General features: G+C 41.3%; 1 protein-coding gene and 1 pseudogene across 1 annotated transcript in view; one reads left to right on the forward strand and one right to left on the reverse strand.

Moving 5' to 3' along the window:
- Positions 1 to 3,499: 3,499 nt before the first annotated feature.
- Positions 3,500 to 26,385, reverse strand: part of PLCXD2 (phosphatidylinositol specific phospholipase C X domain containing 2) — a 42,129-nt gene continuing 19,243 nt past the window's right edge. The window contains exons 2-4 of the mRNA XM_054577326.1: positions 15,044 to 15,504; positions 9,773 to 10,014; positions 3,500 to 3,749 (exon numbers count right to left, since the gene is read on the reverse strand). Coding sequence (XP_054433301.1) covers positions 3,590 to 3,749; positions 9,773 to 10,014; positions 15,044 to 15,504 — 863 coding nt within the window. The 3' untranslated portion in view covers positions 3,500 to 3,589. The remainder of the gene's footprint in view (positions 3,750 to 9,772; positions 10,015 to 15,043; positions 15,505 to 26,385) is intronic.
- On the forward strand, positions 15,680 to 16,553 carry LOC129073608 (40S ribosomal protein S25-like; annotated as a pseudogene).

Genomic DNA, 26,385 nt, shown 5'->3' on the forward strand with positions numbered 1-26,385 from the left:
ATGGTAAGATTCAGAAAAACAGAGATAGAAAATCCTGACTCACCAAAGAACCGCATTTCATTCCAGAATGCTCCACTACAGTCTTCTTGAGCAGAAACATAAATTTTGTCACATGAATATGAGGTCATAAAAGAAGAACTAGGATTCTGAGGATTGATCATTATCTGGGATCAGATCTTGTGCTTTTCTTGGGAGTTTATATAAAATCCTGCTTTTAAACTGTGACAATGATTCTCAAAAATACAGGAGTCTGGACTTAGGACTAAGGAAAGTAATTAAATTTAATTACTAGAGAGTCTGGCACAGCAGATACATCGGATTTTTTGGCATCGCCCTTTCAGAGCTGTCATTAATTTAAAATTTTATTCCTCAATAATTTATCATTTTACCCATTCTGTCTTGACTTTTCTCTCCAATCCTAAGAATATCTTCTGTACCCATGAAACTGTAGTTGTACCTCTAATAGGCTCCAAGTTCAAGCCTTTCAACACTGCTTTAATCTAACCGAAACCTGTAATGGTCCCCTTTGCCACAATGCCATGGAAATTGGGAGAGCATAAAAAATTCAGTGTACTTTTCAGAATAACTATGGCCCCGAATATTACGGCCCTCATTTGGGGCCATCAAGTAGCTTTTCAGCTGATCTTGAAGTTAATTCTGAGCAAATATGATAACACTGTTTGACCTGAAAGATCCCCAGGGCTTTTGAAAATAAATGATATGGATGGCTCACCATTTTCATTGCTGGCAGTTGTAGAGCGAGTCACAGAACTAAAGCCTATTTCCCTCCGTCCCGTCACTGAGTCCTCCTGCTTGGCCTTAGGTCAAGGAGCAGAATGCGCACATCCTTTATAATATGCTGAGCAGCTCTTTCCTGGGGTGAAAATCTTGCTAATTCAAGGGTGTTTATCAGGGTGAACTGTAAATAACCCTCCTCCTACCTCCCAGGATTCCTGTGCTGAATTTCAAAACGAAGCATGAAGGAGCGAGCGCCTGCGCTCACCACGCAGAGCAGGACTCCGTGCATGTGACCTTGGTACTACTGTCTGTGCTTTTTGTGTCGTGTTCAATGACTTTTCCCTAATCATGCAGACACTGAGGTGCACTTAAATGCTACAACACAAGTGCAACTATATATTTTAAAACTAAAGGAAAAAAAAATCAAGTAAACATTTCACTGAACAGTCAGCAGCCCTTGAGTGTCACTGGTGTCCTGTGTAGACACCTGTCACACACCTGGCCTCATAGCACCAAGCACCTGGACAAAGCTGAGGCTCAAATAAAACAGAGGATAATTCTCCTCTTGCCTCCTTATCTCTTTGCCAAGTAACAAAGGGTTAAAGAGGGGAAGTGGTCTAGTCCCTAGCAATTGACCATGAATTTAAAAAAAGGCTAAAAAAACAATAACAACAAATAAAACCCTGAGGGTAGGCCACGGATTTCAGAGCTTGTCACTGGAGTTTAATATCAGAATTGAAGGAAAATTGAGAAAGTGAGGGCATTCACTTCCTGACTCCTTTCCATAGAAGGCCCTAAGCATATTCTGACAATAAAATCCCAGAAACCTCTTTGGAGATGGGTGCAAGAAAGGAAAGGTTACACCAGATTTTCCCAGAGGCATTTGTGTTGTGACCTCCTCAAGCTGTGGAAGCTAATGGTCAGGGCTTAAATTACTTTACAGAGAGTAAAGGTTGGAAGACCAAGAGTTGGGGCTGTGCAAGTACTTTCAGTAGTTCCTCTAGCATACCCCCCAGCAATGAGCATCGAAAAGGAGAAATGGGAAACTGCTGGGCGGTGGTCTACCGATCTTTAGACATGTACATACTGACGCAAGATTCCATGTTTACCTTTCCTCCTTAAGAATCCAGAAGCCAACTCTTGCTTATGGATTCTTGAACAGTTCTTAGAAGCACTGAAGTGGACACAATTCCCATGTCCAGTTTTCATTCTAGCCATTTCCTTTTTGATCCTCTTTTGGAGGGTCTTCCTTAAGAACTAAGAATTCTTCACGACCCAATTCATCCTCTGCCCCAGGGCGTGGCTTGGGAATGGCTTCTCAGATCTGGAGCATACTCACACAGGAACGCTGCCCACCCTCCCGACTGAGGGAGCCGGAACTACCACAGCGGAGTCACAGGTCACTCACAGTCCTGAGGTGCATGGTCCTGTCAAGGGATGAAGACCATGGCAGCATCGGGTCTGGGTGGGAAAGTTCAGGAAGCTCCTCTGTGAGTGCTCTTGAGGTAAGAAGCACTGAAGATACTTAATCTACAAATAAATAAATAAATAAATAAACCACAAGAGGGCTCTTTATAGATAAGCACCTCTTATCAATAAAAAAAAGTCCCCTCTTGAGTTTCAAAGCCCTCATGCACTGGGGATTGGTAAGCTTTAAACAACCTGCAGAAAATAGAACAATCAAGACATAAACTGGAAATGTTCCAACACTGGGTATTTCTCACTTGATGACACACAAGTCATCCTAAATGTCCCCGAGGTAGTCTTGTTTTCAAGGAGTTACAGAATGGCTCCAAAGCCATGTGGAGCATCCTCCTTAAACCCATTGCACTTTCCCACACATCTTGTGTCTGTCTCCACGGTGCCACAGGCCCTTTAAGTGTTGTGTCCCACAGAGCAGCCCCGAGTCCAAGGCAGACAACAATAAAATGCAATTCCAAGATCTGGCTTGAAGGTTCCACTCCAAAAAGGACTTTGCCAAAATGATGCAGGTGCTTACCTGGCAGACACTTTGGGAAAAGCTACAGAATTAAATAAGTAAAAAAAAAAAAAAAAAATCCAGCGTGCAACAAACATGCATGGCTTTCTGTTGTTGGGCCCCACATTGGACAGATCTCTCTCATCCTTGTTCCTTTCATTTTTAAGAAAGGGCCAAAAAAAGAAAGGAATCGATGCTTTAAAACTGGCAAACACATTTCTGACACCAAGAACGGTATGCAATGTTTATCGAAAGAATGAAGTTGATCAGTTACCAAGCACAAGCTATGCAAGAACAACTTGTGGCTGAAATACCTTGGTGATAAATGTCTAACTCTCCAAGGAAAGAAGTGGTGACCTTCGACATGTCTAGAGAGAACCAGTGCTTGGCCCTTTCTCCCCTCAAAAGCCAAGCTTGATGTTAGAGCCACCCACAGGGCAGTCTGCACCTGCAAGGAGCCATTCTTTTGACCGGGAATGTTTTCCCTGTTCAGCTTTCTCACTGACTCAAACACAACGTCCTGAAAGACAATCAGGAACCAGGCCCACTAGGGGACAGACGTTCAACACCCCAATGGTTCTTGGAGACTCCATTTCTGTGTTACATTCAACATCATAACCCATTGGGGAGATCCTGGCCTTGAGCTCATGAAACATGCTTTCTTCCCGTGGACTTAAGTTTTTCAAAAGTCTCATTGGGAAAAATGCAATTAAAGAGACTGTAATTTTATCCAAATGGCCCTGTGAGGAGGGGGAAAAAACGCCCTCCTCCTCTTACTTCACCATCGCTGCCCAGGGGCCATCCTAACAGAAAACCCTTCAGAACTCCAGCCTGGATCAACTAATTCAACATTAAGATAAAGAAAAAACTAAATCAGCATTTAGAGAAAGCTCTATCCTCCTGTAGGAGGTCATTCAATTCAATGACAGTTGTGGCAAAATCCACCAGGTCCACGAAGTCAGACGTGATGATGTTGACACCCATGGCTCCAGGCTTCTGAGCTTTTACCCAGTCCAGGATGGCAGGAAGATTCCTACACAGGGGAGTGTTGGGGGAAGAGAGAACAGAGGGCAGAGTTTAGAAGGGCTCCTCCAGAAATGGAAACAAAACATTTCCCTTAATGTAACAAAAGGATATCAATAAAACTAGGAGCACCCAGAAGTTTGTTTGTTTAGGCTTCCTACCTCTCTCAGGGACAAAGTGCTGTCTACTCCACCAGAGGACTGTACTTTCAGGGTTGCTGTGCTGGGAGAGGAGATTATTTGCCCCAAGCCTCAAAGAGATGCATGTGAACAGGAGCTTAAAAACTAACGTCATAAGCCTAATTAGTAATAGGTTCTTTATGTTTTATCACAAAAATTTTTAAGGATATTGCAATACTGAAAGAAATTTACAGTAAGTATATCGACCATCTAAGTTTTAGCAGTAACATTTTACTATATGTACTTGCTTATCTTATCTGTCACTCTATCCTTCTATCAATCTATCTTATGTTTTTGACAAATTCCAACTGCAAACATCTATATGCATCCCCTAAATATCCCAGTATGTAATACCATTAACTAGTCTTCTGTATTTGTTTTCAAGTTTTCTTTTGGCATAATGCCTATATCCACTGAAGTGCACAGATCGTAAGCATAAACCAACTGAGTTTTGACAAATGTATACACATGACCCATACACATATCAAGGTACAGAACCTTGTCAGCACCCCAGAAAGTTCCTGCATGCACCTTCCCCTTCAATCCCTGCCCCCATTCTGTCAGAGGGAATAATTAGATTGATTTTTTTTTCTACCACAAATTAAATTTGTCCGTTCCAGCACTTCATACAAGCCACGCAATTTGTATTCTTGGGTAGGAGGTCCTTTCATTCAACAAATAGTCTTGAAATTCCCCCATGTTGCTTCCTGCATCAGTACTTTATTCTTCTGTTAAAATAACTGCATAGTATTCTATTGTATGAATATACTGTAGCTTGTTTATCCATTTTCCTAGTGATGGGTAAGAAGGCTGTTTGCATTTTTTAATATTACGAATTAAACTGTTATGGTGTTCGTATGCAAGTCTTTTAGTGGACATCTGTTTGTATTTCTCTTGGGTAAATAACAAGGAGTGAAACTGGCCTATTATGTGGTAGGTTTATATTTAATTTTAAGAAACTTCCAGACCTTTTCCCAAAGAGGTTGTTCCACTGTACATTCCCATCAACAAAATATGAGAGTTCTGGTTGTTTCACATCCTCTCCAAAATTTGGTGTTACCAGTCTTTTTAATTTTTGCCATGTTAGTGGGTGTGTAAAAATATCTCATAGTGTTTTAATATGCATTTTTCTGATGACTACTAATGCTGAGCAGTTTGTCCTATACTTATTTGGCCATTTGCGTATCTTCTTTGGAAAGTATCTGTTCAATATTTTTACTTTCTTTTGGTTATTAAGTTGTGGAAATTATTTATATATTCTGGATACTAGTCTTTTTGTCAGATATACTTTTTGATATTATATCCCTGCCTAAGCTTGCCTATTAATTCTTTCACTGGCATATTTTGGTGAGCTGAATTCCTTAATTTTGATGGAGTCTAACATCAATTTTTTTTATGGTTTCTGTGACCAACTGAAGAAAATTTTGCCTACTCCCAAGTCACAAAGGTATTTCCCTGTTTTCTTCTAAAAACTTTATGGTTTTAGCTTTTATGTTTAGATCTACAATATATCTCGACTTAATTTTCATATATGGTATTAATAGGGTTCAAGGTTCACTTTTTCCATATGCATATACAGTTACTCCAGCAGTATGTACAGCTTCTTAAGAGACAAACGCTCACTCAGTTTCTCACATTTTATAATTTGAGGGCTCTCTATGTGATAGAATATTTTACCAAAGAAGCTCATAATTTAGCGACACAAACAATTATGAATGTTTCATATGATACTTTCATTAGTAGTGTGTGTAAAATATCATGGGGGTAGAGAGGCAGAAGCTATGAAGTGTCCTCATAGTTTTGCATCATGGTAAAATAGGGGTACGTACAGGAGGCAATCAATGGATGTTTCTCTCTAACCCCCCTTTCTTTCTCTCTCCCCCATCCCCCTTCCTTCCTCTCTATTTAAAATCAATAAACATATCCTGGTGAGGATTAAAAACAAACAAACAAACAAACAAACAACTTTCCTATAATGGTCAGTCACATCCTGCTGCCTACATGGCAAAATGTTGTGGCCTAAGGACGAAGGGCCCCAAATACAGTCTTCTCTTGGAGACAAAGACCTGGAATACCCAGTGGTTCACAGGAAGGCTACAGTAGTACTGACCCATTCAAGACTTTTTAAAAATTGCTAGTCAATGTTTTACTATGAAATGTAGGTGCCACCTTCTGGTGATCATGGGGAAATGAGAATGAAAGGCTCCCTGGCAACTCCCGCTGCCTCCAGCGGGAGCCAAATCTCTGGGGGTCCCTGGAGCCTGAGCAGAGAAATGTGGGAAAGGCAGGCATCTGCAGTCTCAGGTGACAAAGAGCTCTCTGTCAGCTTTGGGTTGCAGGTGTCGACCAAGGCGAGGATCAAATAACCAGGATTACACACTGTAGAACCCACTGCAAGGAGAAGCCGCTTTATTTTCTTAACTCCTGATATTTGCCAAGATGAGACATCAGTGAAAAAGGCTGAGCCAGGTGTTGCTGACAGGCTGCGGGGCGCCCAATCCCACGGGCTGCAGAGCTGTAGGTTAGGAATGTCCCTTTGACTTCGAGGCCCACTCCACTGTGTTTCTGGGTTTCCTTAGACAGGGATGACATACCTATTTTGTGCTAGGTACTGCAGGAGGCATTTTCATATAAAGACTCTACAGTCTTATGTGGTATTAGTAACCCCATTTAACCGGTGAGAAACCTTTAGCAAACTTGTCAAAGGCCACCGTTTTGTTAAGGGACTGCATTAATTTGCTAGGGTTGATATAAGACGAAGCCACAGACTGGGTGGCTTAAACAGCAGAAATTTATTTTCTCACTGTCCGAAGGCTGTAAGTCCATGATCACGGTGTTGGCAGATTTGGTTTATTCTCAGGCCTCTCTCCTTGGCATGTATATGGCTGCCATCTTGCTGTCTCCTCACATGGTCTTTTCTCTGTGCACACACATCCCTGACGTTTCTCTGGGTGCCCAAATTTCCTCTTCTTCTAAGAGCACCAGTCAGGTTGCACGAGGTCCCACCCTAACTGGCCTAATTTTAACTCCATCACCTCTTTAAAGGCCTATCTCTAAATATAGTCACATAATTGCTACTGAGGGTTAGGGCTTTAGCATAGGAATTTTCAAGGAATACAACTCAGCCATGCAGGGACCAGGTCAGGCTGCATCTCAGTCCTCTGATTTCAGTCTGTGTCCCCTTCTACAGTCTCATGCCTTAGGCAAAACTTCCTTTCATTTGATTTTAGTGGGAATGCAGAATTTCTAATAATCTAGGGAAAACTCTCAGAGAAATTCAGTCAGAATTCTATTCACAGCTTCCATTTAGAGTAATGAACCAAATAAAATAAGGTCTCAGGTCTGAAATTCACTGAAGAGTTGGGGTGGGGTGGGGTTAACTCTCTGCTGAGAAAACCACTATATTTTAGGAAAACATATATTGTCTTTTTTCTCTGCGTTAAGCTGATAATCAGCGCCCAAAACCAGTTTGACAGTACCCTTATTATGTTTTAGTTAGGACAGACCTTCCAAGTATTGGCACTCAGGGGAAGGCCCTGTAACAACTGCTTCTTTCCTAAGCTTGTTCCACAGCCCAGAGGAAATGACGGCCACAGGTCGTGCTGGCATTAGGGAAGGAAGTCTTGACCACAGCTGAATTTCTTCCTTCAGTTGATGTGGAGGCCTAGGAGTGCAGGATGTATCCTTGTAACATTCTTGTGACCAGACGGAGTCAAGATGCCCAGGTGTCTTTCGGTCCTGGAGACACCTGCTTGCTGCCGTGGGCCAGGGCTCTGGCATGCTAGGGCGCCTTTCTTTGTGCGCGGGCCGCCATCATTACCACTAAGTCCAAGGGCCTGGTGCTTCATTTGCAGCCAGATTAAAGCTCTAGGAATTTATGCATATGAAAAGCATTGAGACTTTGTGGGTTCACTGTTGTAATCAGTAAGATCTGACCAGATTTAGGTACTAATAAGGCAATTACTGGCCAGTGGAGAAGAAAGGACCAGGATTCTGAAATATCTATACCAAGTCAATGATAAATCCTGAAAAGGGCAACAGTCCAAAAATCAGAAGTCCAGAGTTGAGACATAATATTGACTCTTACCAGCTATGTAGGTCTGGGTCACTGAACATCACTGAGCCCCATCTGAAATGCAGACAATAATATGCTCCAGACCAGCAGTCCCCAGTCTCCAGGTGGTGGACTGGTACCGGTCTAGGCCGCATCAAGCAGGAGGTGAGCTTGAATGTAATGCGCTTTAATTATCCTGAAACCATCCCTTTCACCTCTGGTCCGTGGAAAAAATTGCCTTTGATGAAACTGGTTCCTTGTGCTAAAAAGGATGGGGACTGCTGCTTTAGACAGTATACTCTCCTGGAGGTTGGCTTAATTGAAGAATGAAATGAAATCTTCTGCAAGAGGGTACTGCATATTCAAAATACAGTACACAAATATAACTTATCCTTGTTTTTTAAATATGCCCTCTCCTTTATTAGCATAGTTATCTGGATAGACTTTTATAATAGTGATTTTCACTTTTTTTTTTTTACTAATTAGTATGCTTATTTTTCCTGATAGACCATAAGCTCCATGAGGGCAGAGGCTACATTCTTCATCCGGTGTCTATGGACCTAGCTGCTCCTAGGTGCTCAGTCTTTGTTGAATGAATGAATAAATAAATAAATAATGTTAATCTACAAATTTACCAAAGGCATGAGGAAAACGGTATGGATATGGGAACATGTATTATAGAAAAAGAAAGTTCATAATTCTGGATCTTTCAGAGACATATCACTGGGTTATGAAATGCTCATTTTCAGGTTCAGCACAAATAATTCAGTCAAATCTTAGTACAGCCACACAAAAAAAGGTCTGCTGATGGCCATATCATCAGGAACTGTCACTGAGAAAGAAAAATTTGTGTGCTCCTTGGTATCCACACTCCTGCTGGGGGAACTGCAGCTATCTGAAGTCATGCTACTCAAACTAAGAGCCAAATACACATAGATAGGGATATGGTTTTGGGTGAAGCTTTCACTGTCTGAGTTCTGGTGCTCACCACCTGGAACTCAAGAACTAAAGTGATTCTTGTAAACTTCCCTTGTTACCCATGCATGTTAGCTTCCTCAGCTTGGGCTGCAAAGAATGCTCTGTATCCAAATGTACTTCTAACGGTCCCTTCATATGTATACATACACATGTCCATAGACATAGATATTATATACACACATACATGTACATATATACAAGGCATCCTTTTTCTTGACAACACTTATCATCTGTTGGTGTCCAGCATAAAGACTATAATGCAAAACAAAATTTCTGGAGCTGCTCTTGTCTAATTGTTCAGGATCAATTTTGCTCTGTGGAAATATTTAAAGCTATGGCATGGTGGGTAGCATCCTAAGCTGCTTCTTAGGACTCATTGTCACTATGGAAGGGAGAAGGACATCCCAGATCTTTGAAAGATTATTCGTGAATCCCTAGCACCTAGCATGCAGTCACATTTGATGCTTCTTAAGTGAGTGAGTACTTGGGACAGCTACAAAGGGCAGGGACAAGAACAGGAGGCACCGCGTGCCAGAAGTGAACAGACCGGTGTTAGCTTAAAGCATTGTGCTTTAGTATCAAAATTTAGAGAGCATTTATGGTATAATATGTACATTTTAATAAGGTATTTAGAGAGCCTTTGGCCACAGTTAATGCAAGCCACCTCAAATGCACAGCTTTTTCAAATATAAGGCAGTTTGTGTTGCTACATTTTAAATCTTCATACTATATGATTTTGCTGTTGTTTATTCTGAAGAGACTCCAGGTAAATCAAAAATATTAAAAACAAACTTTACCTTGGGGATGAAAGCAAATTCTCACCTGTGAACCAGAGTGTTCTTCAGGCCACCAACCAGGCCTCGGGCGATGGTCTTTGCTCTGGGGGTGAGAATCGCTTGAGAGACATGGAAGGCTCCGTGTGGGACCCGCTCACTCAGAGTGGCCTCCAGGAAGAGGATTAGTTTGCGGACACTTGTGGTATTTGCCCAGGGTGCTGGGATCTTCTTTCCCGGCCACAGGAAGGGGTATTGCTTGTAGAAGGGGCAGTGATAGAAAATAAGAACCTGACACGTTCAAAACAGAAAAAGGAGAGCAATTTATGAACAAACTGAATATCAGCTCTTTGGCTTTTATGCTGATAACTAGGAGGAAAGGCAAACAAGTATAAACACATGAAAATTTAAGAATTGTTATATATATATTTTAGAAAAATCAATAAGCATGGATGTAAGCACTTGAATATATCTGACTTGAAGATTCTTAACTTTACTTTTGTCAGCATTTGGAAAGTATGTTAAAATCCTGAACCCCTCCTCAGACTATGATTTAAATGAATGCCTAAAATAAAACAGACAGGATTACAAAAGAAATCAATGAGAAGGAAATAGAGTTATCAATATAATAATTGAATTTGTAATAAATTAATGTATATGTTTCATAATAAATATATTAAATAAAAGCATTTTGTAGTAAGGTCTATAATTTTGAATTAATGATGAGTATAAATAGTATTTCAAGATTTCTGCAGTAACTGATACATGATATGGAAATATATGTGGTTTCTTTAGGGACAAAGTCATAGGTATGGGGCCAATACCTCATGATTGACTGCACTCATAATCTATGAGTGCATAATTTTCAGTTAAAGTCTAGTGAGAATAAATACACAGTTTTTTTCCTATCCAAATTCATGGACTTTTTATATTCTTCAGAACCTAGGCAGAGAACCCCCGAGGCTACAAGTTATGACTCAGACACCCACAAAATTGATACTGAGCTCTTGGAGTAGAGATGAACACACTGAACTAATTCGGGAGTACACAGATTTTCAATCGTGCGTGCTGACTCTGAATGAAATAATTCTTCCCAGGAGAGAGCAGGAGCATACTCAAGGCCAGGAGGACTTCTAAGAGGAGATGGGTCTCCTGGGGGACTTCTCAGGATGCTGGTGACTTTTAAAATAATTAGCAAGCCACCATAGCATTAATTAGTTTCTGAGAGGTAGCCGAGGGACAGGAAATCGCTATTTTGGTTGTCCCAGTTCAGAGCTCTGCTGCTTAGGTTTCTAGAAGTAATGTATGTCTCCCCCTTGAGGCACCAGTGATCTCTACCTGGAGGAAAGTCAACAGGGTATTTACAATCCCTGGACTGCAGCCCTTGGATAGCTGGCCGGAGAGCATGATCCTCCACGCACCCAAGATGGACTATGAATGTGTGTTTTGTTTCCAGTGCCTGTTTAGCTCCTAACTAAGGTACCTGACTAACTGCTCCTAAAAGCCTAGAGGTGGGGAGTGCCAGGTGTGAAGCACTGAACAGGCTAAGAGTTGTTGTTTTTAATGGTTTTGAGTAATGTCTCACTGACTGCTAATGATGTCTGTGGTAAACACACGTGTTAATGAGGTTAATCACAGGCTCCTGTAAGCAGATTGTTTGGGAGATTGCGGAGGATTTCCTGCTGGCAATGTAATTGGATGGTTGAGAAAGCTGGTGACTCCAGAGTCCGTGAGTGAGGAACGCTGGCTTGTGAACAGGACTGTGGGAGAGGTGGGGGGCTATGTGATCCCTGGGCAGAGGGTTAGGGCAGGAGAGGACAGTGAGTCCTTTTACTTAGGCTTGGAAAATATACAAAAAGTACAAATTTTACAAAAGGGATTTTACACCTGTCCTCAAAAGCCTTCTTGAACAATCTGATCCTAAAGGTTCCAGGGAAAATTTCTATCTACAGTAGGAGGTTTTCCTAGCAAACCAACCTTTATTCTATAGAATTCTAGGGGATGTCCCTTTTGCCCAGGGCTTGTGTTTTGCATCTTCTTCCCCACTTCACTCTGCTGTATTTTTCTCTGAGATACTTTCCCTTCCAACTCAGCAATTTACATTCAGTTTTTCTCTTGGGACTCGGATTTAAAATCTCATTTCCTTTGAGAAATATTCCTTCGCTGACCTCCTCTTACTCTGATCGGTCCTTTCCTGGAAGCCCCTGGGATGTAGATTTGACTATGTACTACTTTTCAATTAATTGATTACAAAACCCCCTTTCTTTGTATAGTACATTTAAGGAAGCTTTATCTGTCAATTGTATATCAATTGCTTTGTATTTCACCAGTGTTATCTATTCGTCCCTTCTTAGTAAGATTCTAAATACTGGTAATTTGTAGATTAAATGTTTAATTCATTGTACCCTGAAAACTCATAGCTATTAATGTACAAATCCATGTCTGAGCTGTGATGTAACTGCATGTTGAGTAAAGGAGATGTAACTGAATGGTTATACACTTCTTGTTATTAAATTGTACTAATAAAATACTCAGGGGCTTATGTGCAAGGCATGCCACTACATAATGAATATTTAAAGCTCAGCCACTGGTCCAGTCCTGCCCCAACAGGGGAGATGACTGAGGACTCTGCTATGACTTTGTTTTGCTTTTAAGAAGACACCTCCCAGGGAAAACTTTGGGAAAGGAAGGAGAACAGGGAGAGCCTAGAATTTAAATTGATGACATTCTCCCTTTTTCTGATATGTCGTCACAGGGTGTTTCTTTATAATTTTAAGCATATTTGTAGTTGGATGATGCAGATTAGCCCATACTTAAAAACAACGCTAGATCATCACTGTGCTGGGAGAAAGCCACTGTCCATGCTATCCATTATTCCTGAAGACACCTGTTAGTCCCACAGATTTCTAAACAATTTAGCATGCAGTATGGCAACCCATCCAGAATACTGTCTGTATGAAATTATAAAACTATATTTATAACAGGTACCTGGTTATAAACTTAGCTGCACTCACATTGAACCTTACCTGAATTCCAGGACTCAAAAGCCCTCTTACTCATTTCCCTCCTCCTCGCATTCTGATAACCCTCTAGACTTCCTGATAGTAGGGGCTCATGAATAAAAAGACGGTTTTTATTAGCATGCTCTATGACACTAGTTGTGGAAATCACCAGGGTGTGTGAAGAGCCCTGGGAGCACGAGAAGCTGTGGGTCTTGGGGAGCCTGTGGCGGCCTCCTGGCCCTTGTCACCCACTGGCAGTGCTCTCCCGGGCAACTTGCTCCATCTCTCTGCGCCTCAGTGTGCTCTTCCGTAAACACAGAAGAATAACAAACTACCTATCTCATAGTGTAGTTGAAAGGATTAAATGAGTTAATTCATGTACTGAGCACATTGTAGAGGCTCGATTAATGTTTGTTAGCTGTTATTGTCGTTGCTATTACTACTATTTAATAATGTAAGAGAGAGACTCCATTAGGGGAAAATGTCTCCACGTGAGACCTGTGAGTGTAAATGTATATAAACCCATGTTTGGAGGAAGAGGTATAATAAATACTTGGCAAACCATCACTTACAAATGTTTTTGTGAGAAAAAATAGCTTAGATAAATTTTAACAGATACTAAGCGTTGCCTCATTAGCCTCTGAAGTTTCGGCCTTAAGCACTACCACGAGTGTGCGAAACACCCTGGTATTTCCAAATATTCAGGCCAAACCTGGGAGCTGCGCCTGAATCCTCACCTCCTTTCACACCCTGAAGCCCAACGATTAGGCAACCCTGTTAGCTCTCCTTTCAGATAGACTCACGATTCCGCTAATAGTGTCCTCCCTGGTTTTCCCCTACTTGCCCCACTCTACTTATACCAGGTGTTATCCTGGTAACCAGAGGGATCTCCTTACCTAAGTCAGGTCCAGCACCCTGTGCTCAGAACCCTCCTCACTCGGAGTGAAAGCCAAATCCCTGCAGGGCCTCAAGGCCCACATAACCGTCCATTCTCTCTGACCTCCTCAGCGGCTCTGCTCCCCAGGTCTCCCACCCCTACCCTGCTTTTTCTGAAAGGTGCCAGGAACACTCCTGCTAAGGGCTCCGCGCCGCCTTGTTCCTCACCAGGAAAGCTCTTCCCCCAATGTCCATGTGATTAACTCCCTCAAATGTCATTTTGCAATGAGGGCTGTCTTGATCAACCTATTTAAAATTGTGACCAACTCTCCAACCCACAGAAACCTGGCTCTCTCTCACCACGCTTGCCTTTCTTTTTCATGGCTCTTGTCATCTTCTGACATTATATATAATGTATTTATTATGTTATTATCTAGGAGCGATCTTCCTCCACATGAATGCAAGCTCCATTAGGGCCACAATATTTGTTTTATTTATTAATTGGTCCCAAGTGCTTAGAATGGTGCTTACTTAGCACATACTGGGTGTTCAAAAAGTATTTGCAAGTGAATAATCTTTAATTGATTTTTAATTAAAAGCTCTTCCCTAAGTTCAAAAATAACTGCCTCTTGAAGATGCTTTGGTTGATGTGTCTATGAGCAAGTGAGCAACTATGAATGAAAGAGTCTGTCTTTTTTTTTCTTTTTTAAAGAGAGTCTAAATTGGAAGCTGACATTTTCTGGAGCTCTTCTCTCTCACTATCTACCATCCTTTGAGATCAAGCAGAATACATCCAAGGCCCACATTCCTTTCTGTGAGTATGTGCCTCCCGGGTCTAGGTTTGGGGACTCAGCATAAGCAACCTGGGCCTGCATCCCTCCCATGGATTCTTCCTTCCTTAACTCTCTCCAGCTATGACCCAAAGTCTGTGAAGACGGCCTTTTAAAATATTAATACACCTGAAATGATCAGTTCACATGTCTTTGTCAGCTAATGCTTTTACTTATCAAGCAATACTTTGTCAGGGATTTCCTGACATTGAGTTGAAGGCAGGATTAAACAGACTGTCCCTGAGGGGAGGCAGGAGTATGAAAAGCAGACCCTATAGGAGAGAGTAAAATGGTATAACCAACTGGCCGAATTCCACAACTTCACCTTGGGCTGGTTCTGGCCAGGCCACTCAAAGTCAATTTAGATGCCAAACAGGTTGCCAAAAAAAGTTTTAAATACTTGGCAGGTGTTCACCCCAGTTCAAGGGCATCCAGGGGAACCCGTTGGAGCTATCCTAGAGCCCAGGAACCTGTGTAAGTACGCTAAATATTCCAAAAAAATCTATGCCTTCTTAGCCTAAGAGCCCTGGAGTGCTCTGTCTCCAGGCAATATAGAAAAGGCAGAAATAGTTCTGTTGTTGCCTTTGGAAGCTCATCTCGGTTTCCTCCTACCTGGCACTTCTTCTCCCACAGGATCTGTAGGGTCAGACTCTCCACATTGCAGGCCAAGCACAGCTTGTTTCCAAAGGCCTCCTGCATCTGGTGAACCAGATGTTTGTGGTGGGCCTCATCCATGGCGTAGAAGTGGTTGAAATCCAGGAAGACAATCTCTCGGGGGTGCTGTGTAAGAAACGAGTCAATCTCCATCAGCCCATCCCAGACCTTGATGCCAAAAAGCCCGTGGATGAAGTAGATTTCCTGGTCAGCATCCCCTGGCTTGGAGGACACACGCAGGTCAAAGTAGCGGATCCCAGCCTCTAGCTGTTCTCGGAAGGTCAGGTTCTGAGTCACAGACCATTTCTTCATTAGCTTCTTCACCAAGGAGATCCTGGCGAGGCGTATGATAGCCGGGGTTTGGTCAGGTCCCACGGGAGACTTCTCATCTACCCAGTAGCTGAATGAATCATGGGAACCTACACACAGGAATAAAGGTGAGGAAAGCAGTTGAGACTGGACCTGGCAAAAAGAAGCCGACTGATAGGAAAACAAACAAAAATTAGGAGCCAAATACACACCAAAGAATTGTAAACAAGTATTTGCAAAAAATTTCAAGCTTACTAGGAATGAAAAAAAGAATAAATAAAAGTAATGTCATCTTTTTCGCAGCTTGTTAAGCCTGGGGTAAAACTATAATCCTTATATATAGCTAGGGTAAGGTAACTTAATAAATACTGTTTTAGAAAGCTATTTAGAAATATACTTGGAAAAAGGAAGTTGAAAATACTCATATCATTTTATCTAATTTCATTTCAAGAAATCTATTTTGAGGAAAAAACTAATTTTGGGAAAACAAATGTTTGCTGAAGAATAATAACAGAGACAAGCCAGAGGTACCTTGAGTGTCCCTCATTGAAGAGTCATTGAAACAAAAGGTATGAAAATCCTGTGTCTTCTCAGTAATGCTAGGATAGCATCTAAATTCTAGGAAAGGCAGAATTTAAAAACAAAACCCTGACTTATTTTTATGCTTCTGTAAATACTATTTTACTATTGTAAGAATGAGTCCATAGGGGAAATATTATTAAGGAAGCACTGGTAGTAGCTGCTGTCCAAGTTCGCTGAGCTGCCCAAGTATGACAAGAAGAAAAAAGATTCTGGAAAGTTGAGCAAGAAAGACAAAGACCCAGTGAATAAATCTGGAAGCAAGGCCAAAAAGAAGTGGTTCAAAGGCAAAGTTCAGGAACAGCTTAATAACAGTCTTCTTTGACAATGCAACAACAACAAACTCTGTAAGGAAGTTCCCAACTACAAACTTGTTACCCCAGCTGCTGCCTGAGAGACTGAAGATTGCGGTTCCTTGGCCAGGGCAGCCCTTCAGGTGCTCCTTAGTGAAGGACTTGTTATTGAACTAGTTTCAAAGCACAGAGCTCAAGTAATTCTCACCAGAAACACTAAGGGTGGGGATGCTCCAGCAGCTGGTGAAGATGCAAGAAAAACAGGTCCCACCAGTTGTACATTTTGAAAAATACAACTTTACTAAGTTAAAAAAAAATGAGTCCATAGGAATGATTTCTTGACAGATCAGATAATCATCCCGAGGAGTTCAACACAGGTTAGTTATATGGCCTCTTTTCAACTCATCTCTTAATGAGTCAAATCTGCTATTAAATAATCAAATGTATATTCACTTTCTCTGCCTTAAATCACAGGAGGGTAGGTTTCCTCCTAGACCCTGAGATGATCTGATTGTTAAAAAGTATACGAGACCATGACAGGCACATTTTGAACTATAGTGAGAAACTATTTCTAAGGTGAAAATTGTCTTTAACCAGTACCTTTTCATTTGTCACTGGTTTCCATCCAGTGTCAGCCATCACTATTAGGTTAGCTTTGTCACCGGCTCTGATACTGGGGACTCCACACAGGTGGCTGTGCTGTGCAAGCAAAGTCAAGGAGGAAAATGCCCTCATTCTGACACTGTTAACCTTGTTCTCAACCACTACCACCCAAGTTTGAATTTAAATGCTTAACTCATAATAGTTGATTGTCACCAGTTATCCATGTTGCTAAATCTTAGAGTATACATTTCATGAATAGAGAACTTTACAAAACTCTACTGTTTTATGCTTTATTATTTCCATTTTCTTGAAAATAAGTCATTCTGGGATAGCTTTACTATTTTATCTTCTCGGAAATAAAGTGAAAAAGGAAAAAAATGTGACAAGCAATGCTTTACTTTTATGTAGTCTCTAGAACATGGAGAAAATTCAGTAACTATTATGAAAAAATATATTTACCAGTCATTAGGCAAAGACAATTTGCAAGCAAGAAAATTACTAGCATATTTCAGGTAAAAAAAATTGCTCTTACTACTAGAAATGTGGAGCAGGTCTCCCTGGATTTTCCATATTGGTTGTTTCTGTTAATGAGGCTCATTGGATACTTGCCTAATGCTCTGCTTCCTTTGGCTGTACAGAAATGGGAAATCTTTATACCTCCTCATTGAGAGATTTATTATGAATACATTATATATAGATGCTGGAAAGCCAGTTCTCTCTTCTCTTTAAATCATATTAGCAGCCCAGCTGTTTAGCATTGAGTGTGCAATGCAGCGCGAGGCACACGCTGAACTTCACTCTTTCCTGGGAATCAGGGAACAGCCATTATCCAAGCCAGGGAGGCAGGACAAGTCCCCTCTGGAATAGTCTTGTTGCTGCTGAACCCAGCCTTATCTCCACAGGGAGATGTGCTAACAACCTCTAATGCTTTTCTCCAAGTCTGAGGGTTGTACAGCAATGTGACAATGATGGGGCTCCAGGGACCATTTCTGAATACACAGGGACACACGTGGTACCCAGCCCACCCCACAGAAGAGGGAGGGCCGGCACGTTCCCTGGGAACAGAGTCTCTCTTTATCTTTGCTCCCTTTTCCATTTCCGCTCTTCCTTTTTGATATCCTGTGTCCAGAGCCGCCCCCTTCCTCCCCTTGATCGGAAAGAACGGGACAATGGAGTAGATTGTTTGCTGAATGTTTTACAGCAGTTGTCCTGCTAGGCCTACAGCAGTCAAAACCAGCCATCAGTCTTTAACTACTATCATTGTTTTTGCCTTTCTACTTATTTTTTCCCACAGGAAGCTTTTGCCTAATATAGAGTGAGTGAAATAACATTGGTATTTTAACTATTTTGTTTTTGAAAAACAGGATAAAATGCCCTGCTCTATCCTGCACATAGAATATTTACAAGATATGCAACCTGCAAATAGTACTGATTAAAAATATCCCAATATTTCACACCCTAAGTTCATTATCAAAATTTTGTCTTCTCCCTACACCTGATGGAAGTTATTTTACTCTTTAAAGAATGTCTATAGTGAGGGCTCTTTTTCTCTTTGCCTGGGATGCGTGGATTAAATCCATGTGTGTCATTGGTCCTTCCTTTACTCTCTAAGAGAATGGCTGTAAGGGAGTTGTTAAAGATAGCAGCTTCCTGATTTCTTTTTTTTTTTTTATGACAGGGTTAGAAAACAGTTTAGGACCTCTTCCTGCTGTGATTTCTGCCACAGGAAGTATTTTTGCTGCTACTGCGCAGTAGCACCTATCCACCTTCACCCATCTCTATCTATTGCTCCTTTAGCTCTAATAGACATAAGTGGTGCTCTTTATCTGAAGAACAAAACAAAGCGCTTTCCCTTACATGCCTTACCCCTTCAAGTGACTGTCTTCTTTTCCTTACTGCCAAATTCTTGAAAGCCAGTCCTGCTTCTTGGCCTCTCCTATGAACTACTCCCTTCGTGGGCCACTTCTTGTCCTTCTCTTGCTACTTTTGATCCTTATAACCTTCCAATCAACAACTCCAAATGGCTTTTTTTCTTCCTGGCTTCTCTGAGGATTTGCTAAGTCAGTTCTTTTTTGGAACCTTCCATTCCCTTGCCTTACATGAAGGTTCGGAACACACTTCTGGGTTTTCCCAACTTCTGTTAACCATCTCTTTCTGTCTCTTTTGCTGGCTCCTCGCCCTCTTTCTTGTCCCCAGATTTAAATGTTTTCCAAGGATCTCTATTCTCTGCCTTTTCCCACCTTTTCATTCACTCCCCAAGTTCACCACAGTGCCATCATACAAATGACACTAAAAGCTTCACTTCTAGCCCAGACCCTTCTAAAAGTTCCAACTTTGTTCTCAACTTCCTGCTGTGGTTTTCCACCTAATGGTCTGCTCACACAACATATTATACATTTTGAAAGTCCAGCCCCTCATGCTGCCCCCACCCTAAAGTGTGTCTCCTGAATTTCTGATAATAGTTCACTCAGTCACCCAAATTGAAAACTTGGATTCAATTTAGATTCTTCCTTCTCCCTCACCCTCTGTATCCCACCAGTACCAAAACTTTGCATTTGACTTTTGCAACATATATCAAACCAGTCTCTTCCCTTAACCTTCAACTGCCCCCACCTCATTCATGCGTTCATTATCTGTCATGTAATCAGGACCAAAAGAACCTTGACTTTTGTCCTTCACTCCAGCCTCAATTTGTTCATATACAAAAGTTAATCATCTCAAGATACTTTTGAATATGCAACTTTCCTCCTCTCCTCTCTCTCCCTAACCACGTTCAAGTTCTGAACACTGTTGTTTAGGACTCTCTTCAATGTGGCTCCAGTGCATTGCTTCCGACTCAACCAGGCGCCTACACCATGCCTGGCACCTGCTGATGTGCAGTTCACATTGATAGGCAGGCTTCTTCCTGGACTCTGTTCTCTTTCTTTTGCTGATACCATCCATAACATATTTTCTCACCCCAACTCTGTACACATCTTTTCCCCAGCATTTATACTCCATATCAGGCAGCTTACCCCATCCCAGTTTTCTCACCTGTAAAATCAGCATGATAGTGCCTATTGTCACAAAAATTGTGAGTGTAAGAATGTACACAAAGTGCTTGGGACAATGCTGACACATGGTGAGTGCTGAACTGTTTTTTTTTTTTTTTTTTTTTTTTTTTCCCACCTGGCCGCAACGTTATCCAGTTGCTTAGACAGGTAAGCCACTGGGCTCTCCCAAGGTCCGGCTGATTGAGTTAAGACCCCCAGAGCAACCTTGTCCTTTTCATGCACGTGTAGATAGAAGGGCCGGCTGGGGTCTGGTAGGCCCAGAGCTGGGGCTTTACTAAGGAGGTCCTTTATTTGAGCAAAGGCCTGTTCCTGTTCTTTTCCCCATGCCAGGGGTAAGGTGTCTGGCCCACGCAGGGCCTGGTAGAGTGGCCTTGCTCTGGCTGCGAACCCCGGGATCCAAATTCTGCAAAAGCCGGCTGCTCCCAGGAACTCACGTAATTGTCTTCGTCCGCTCGGGGCCGGGAAGCGGGTAATGACCATTTTCCGGTCTGTATTTAGGGATCTTTTGCCTTGGGAAATTAGGAACCCTAAATATTTGACTTCTTGTTGGCAGATTTGTGCCTTTTTCCGTGAGACTCGGTACCCTTGTTGGGTTAGCATGAACTGTTGTTATTATTAGGAAGGGAGGATGATTAACTGAAACTTCTTATCTTAAACACTTAGGGTCTGGATGATTTTCTTTCCTCTCCGTCTTATTGGTTGACATGACATGGAGATGAGAGGGTAGCCTCTACTTGTTGACTGTAGCTTCCACTCACTCTCTTGATCATAGTGTAAGCTTCGTCATCAGCCACTTCTAAAATCTTAATATTCAGTATTTTACTTTCTGACCACAATTTACTTTTTTTCTGCCTCATTGTGACTTGACACCTATTCACCCCGATCTGAGAGCTCAGGTTGTTGTTACTTGACACTTTTACCTAAAAAATTGTTAATTATAACTTTCTGAAAGCTATTAGGGTCACTGTCGAGGTCTGCTGTCTGCCTATACATACAGGCATGTGCGCAGCCCCAAAATGTACTTGGAAATATTAACATGATATTGTCTAACAAACTTTTTGACTAACAACACAGGTTTTCTCTCCTTCTCCATTATTTTTCATTTATAGAGTGGACTCAACAGAGTTTTAGGAAATAATAGTCACCAAATATCAGACGGCTATTTTTAGACTCTTCTGGGTACGGAATTTTGTTGTTATCTCAAGATTATTCCATAGAGAGCAGGAAATATGGATATACAACCTCTTCCTTAATGTTCTACACTCCATGGACTTAGAGCAACCCTAATTTTAGCCTTGCAAAGGTGAGGGATTTTTTTTTTGGAAACATTTTTATGCAATCCTTTCAATTTCCCTATTACTGCTCCTGTCGCCTCCTGTTTCCTTATACAATCAAAAGACATTACAAATGTCTCCTTTTTTCCTCTTTTCATGTAAACAAAACTCTGAATAATGTATTTAAAAGCACTTTAGAGTCTAAAGAGGTAATTCTCAACTTTGAACACATACCAGAATCCTCTGGGGGAGCTTCTGAAAACCACCAGTGTCCAAGACCCCATCCCAGATCTACTGAGTCAGAATCTCTTTGCGGTGAGAGCTGAGAGTGAAAAACCGGAAAAGCTCCCAGGCAATTCGTGCGCCAAGGCCGGACACCACTTGCCATTGATGTAAGATTATTCTCTCCCAAAAAGTTCCCTGATTTCTGGGGATCACCTTCTTTGGTTGGTTTTCTGGAACTTTCAAATCTTCAAATAATATTCTGGTGGAATGCCTTACCCATATCTTGGTAGAAGCTTTCTTCATCACTCCTTTCTTTTCTGGAATGTCTTGTGCCTTTTGACCAGGTGAAAAACCAGCCCTTGTGTATGGATAAAAACAATGCTGGGAGGCTTTTCTTTTCTTATTATTCCTTCTAGTACGTGATTATGTGAGGTTAGTTAGGTTAATTAGAACCTTTAAGATGTGCATGAAGTTAGAGGAAAGAGATTTGAATGATGAAGGTTAGTAGGATGTTTGTCCCACCTTATAGTAATTTCCTCCTAGAAAGCATTAGGTGACAAGTTAATCTAAGAGACCAGATAGAAGAAAATAAGTGGGCCTTGCAAGGACCAGGGACAACCTGTTTGCTGTTTATTTGGAACACCAATTGCTATTTGATTCTTTCTAAGGTGTGTTATTTGAGGATAAAAAGATATCAGGTGAGTACACAGCAATTTTTACTTAAAGCACTTTCATGGCCATTTTTTGAAAATTAAAGTAGTAGCCATTTTTCTGACCTCACTTACTTTAAAAGAATTTAAAGCAAGCTTCTTGGGAACCTGGTCTCTACATAAAACAGAAAGAATTCAAACCATATACTCTGAAATGATAGATTTCATTACAATACAATAGCATTTCAGATTATGGGGTGACTATAAAGCTATGGAGGGAAGAATGAAACAAAAGTAAAGTGAGAAAAAATATGAGCAAGAGAGAGAGACTTCATCATACCTCTCTGTGGCACTGGCTGGGATGACGACCCCAGGTCAAAGAACGCCTGAACTCACAGATTTAAGAAATCTCCCTTCCCCCACCTCCCTTCTGTATGATTCTGCCTTCAGGGGCCCTTTTAACTCTGAAGCCCATTATCCCCTTCCAAGTCGATTCACTTAAAGCCACACCCACCCTGTTTGCTCAACCACTCAAACATTCAAAATATCAGTGCTGCTAGGCTATGCATTCTCAATGGGGTGACAAAAACTGGTCCTTGGAGGATGAAAAAAAAATCTTACTCTTCTGATGTATAAAGCACATATATATATATACACACACAGGGTGAGGCAAAAGTAGGCTTACAGTTGTGACTACACGAAACTCAATTTATTCTTGTATTATTATTAATTATTGTATTATTTTCTATACAAACAACTGTAACCCTACTTTTGTCCCACTCTGTACACACACACACACACACACACACACACACTCACAGTACCTAAACAGATATACAAAATATCTGTGTTATTAAAATTTCATTGCTAGGGTGGTAAGCAGGATAAAAATGGCTAAAAAGAGTCTTTAGTGAGGTGATAAAGACCAAAAGGCTGAGAATATTGCTCTAGACTGGGCATCCTGGTAAGCAAATAGACATGTGACTTGTCTGAGCTGGACCACAGATCCTGCACCTCTTTTTATGCTTAACTGGCGGGTCTCTCAGTGCCTTTAGCAACAGCTTCCCCCTGGACGGCTATCCATTAGGTGACTCAGTACTAAGCTTCTGTTCCCATCCCCTGTTGCCAGAACACTAATGAGTTAGAAACCAACTCTATTCCTTCTTTTTCATTTATCTTAAATATTTCCAATAGGCATCTCCAGGCCTATTCTCTGGCTGCTCAGCCGAAAGGACCCAATCTTGCAGTTTACAAGATGCCAGTTTAGCAAGAAGAAATTGACAGTGAGTCTTGAGACCTCACTGGATGAACCATCAGAGCTCTAGGTAAGATAAATGGAGAATTCCCACAGTGCCTAAGAACATGGGGTTGGTGCCACGCTGCTGAGTTCATAATCCTGGCTGTACTGCTTACTAGCTATTTGACTGAAATGCTGTGACTCAGTTTCTTCTTTTTTGAAATGGGGGTAACAACAGTACCAACCATCAATGGTTTGTGGCGAAGGTTAAAAGATTAACTCAGGTAAGCACTTAGAAGAGGCCCTGGCAAACAGAATAAGCTCAAACATATTATTTCATTATTAAGAAATTTGTGTCATCTGCTCAGATGATACTATCTGAGAAACAAATAATTCTAGTTTTTAAGTAATATTGTGAAACCTCAAATATTTATATTCAGGTATCTGCTATGGCAGTTTACTGGGAAAAATGAAGCCTGCAATTTAAATAACTTATTTTAGGTTTGCACCCAGAATCAACAGCAAAAGGAGTAAATTCAGACCATAGTATTATACAGTTTAAGTATAAATTGGCACTAAAAGTAAAATTAAACATTATGTCCAGTTTGCTCCTATATCAATAACTTAGTAAACAAATACAGTGATTACACAATTTGAAGGTATAGTAGAGAAAGTTCCAAGGACATTCTTAATTTTTTATTTTTAACATAAAAAAATAAGACATCTTCAAGTGATTTATAAGAAAGTCAAATGCATAAATATAAATCCAATCTATTGCTTAAACCATGTTGGACAGCAGATTTCTGGAGAGGGAAAACATAATCCATTATTTAAAATGAAGAAAAAAAAGTACAGCCTTGCCAATTCACAAACAACCTCATTGGTTTTCATAAATATCACTAAACTACTCAAACAACCACAGAGAAATTTCCCAAAATATAAAGTATTTTAAACCCCAAACCCAGAATCAACAATATTTTCAGAAGTTTTTCTGTATTTTCTTACACATTAAAAATATTAATGCACACTTTAGCCAGTGTGGCTCAGTTAGCTGGAGTGCTGTACTGTAAACCACAAGGTTGCAGGGGCACATGTCTAGGTTGCGGGCTCAAGTCTGGTCCAGGTGGATATGGGGCAACCCATCAATGTTTCTCTCTTACATCAATGTTTTTTTCCCTCTCTCTCTTCTTCCCTTCCCCTCTCTCTAAAGTCAATTAGCGTATCTTTGGGTGAGGATAAAAACAAATATATTAATGCATAGTTCTTAGAGATATATATATGGACAAGTTTATATGTCTGCCTCTCTCAACATTCTTTATCACCTCCTATTTTTCTTTGCATGTATGAACTTTTCACATCTCTCAGGTTTACCTATTTTATTCACAAGCTTTCTAAAAAAGAAGACATTTTTACTCAATAGTGTGATAAGTTGAGAGCACTAATGCATAACTCAAGCCTATTGGGAGGGCAGCTCAGCTATCAATGCAACACTTTCTCCACCTTCTTGCCTAGATGTACCTGCAACCCACTGTGTGAATGTGCTATCATGAGATTTTTGACTCAGGTAGTGAATTCCAGGTAAAACAAATCTTGTAAGTTCTGTTTAAATAGCAAGATTTCATTTAATCAAGAACTCTGGATATTTTCCTAAGGTTTGGAGAGACCACTATTTGTTTTTAGAAATGACAAAAATGTGTGTCTAAATATGCATAGGGGGCTTGTCAGCAAGGCCAACTTTCAGGAAGAAGAGCCCTTAGGACGAGATGCTTATTCCACCCACTCTCAGACTGAGACAGTGACAAGGGATATTCAGGGACACCTCCCTGGCCCTTAAGAGAGCAATGGACTCCAGGTCCACTACTGGTCAGCTTTCACTTCCTATGGAGGCCATCACCGGCTCACCTCCCTGGCTTCCTGACTCATGCCAGCCGGCTCTGGCTGGACTGCGGACTTCGGGGGATCGCATGCAGAGGGGCTCAGTAGCAGTGCAGTGGCTGAGGGAACAGTCTACAGGGATACTACCGCATTGTTGGGCTAGACTGCAAATTTGGTGTGGTTGATACTGGCTTTCACCAGTGACTCCTTACAAAATGGTCAGGATAGGAAAAAAAAAAAGAACAGCTCTCTTCAATGCACATAGTAAACCCTTTATCTTGAATATAAACACGTGATAAGAAAAAGAAATCATTTTTAGTCCACACTATCCTCTAAGAAGAGTGAATCCTGGTAACTGTGGTATCTTTTGTTTGCTACACACAACTGAAATATTCATTTTTGGCATTAATGGCTTTCGATGTACTTGAAGCAGTATTAAGCAGTGGATTGGGGGGATGCAAGTTTTGACAAAGAAGCTTGGAAAGACCCAAATTGCCCTGCTGAGAAAAGAGAGAGAGTGGAGAATTGCAAGGGGAAGGAAAGAGGGAATCACAGGGACTGCAAGGATAAGGGGAGACCTGGGAGAGGAGACAAACCAAATGGGGATGTTTTTCAAAGGTGTGCTCCAGTTTCCCTTCTCTCATTCTCTCTAAATCATGCGTAAGTATTTTTAAAGTGAGAGCTTGAAGGGATGCCATAATGTTAACCTGTCTGAAGCCAAAGTGTGTCTGGGTCCAACCCTGTTTTCAGGCCCCACCGCAACAGGGGTTCTCCTCCGCTGGACTCCCCGCCCCTTGTCTCACCTCCCCCACGCCTGCACCGGAGTTAGAAGGCTGGGGCGGACCTAGCTGGAAGTGGGGTGGTGCCACATAAAGGAGGAGAAGGTGGAAAGGTACACGAGAAGCCTTCTCTCTGATGGAGATAGACTAAAAAAGATCCCTTTATGAAAAACCTTTTTCTTTGTATGCTGGAATTTATATTCTACCACAACGGCCAGCAATATATGAGGTCTGTCCAGAAGGTATCCATCCATTTAATATGAAAAAAGAGACATTTATTGAACAAGATACAAGACACATTGTACATAAGACAATGATATCTCAGCTCCCTTCAAAGTAGGCACCTCAGGGCCTCACACAATTCTCCCAATCGCCATCAGCTGCCCTGTCGTATTCTCCTGACTCTCACTGATAGCCTGAAAC

This window comes from Pteronotus mesoamericanus, unplaced genomic scaffold, assembly GCF_021234165.1.
Source record: "Pteronotus mesoamericanus isolate MK-2021 breed Mesoamerican mustached bat unplaced genomic scaffold, CSHL_Meso_final contig_42, whole genome shotgun sequence".
Lineage (NCBI taxonomy): Eukaryota > Metazoa > Chordata > Mammalia > Chiroptera > Mormoopidae > Pteronotus > Pteronotus mesoamericanus.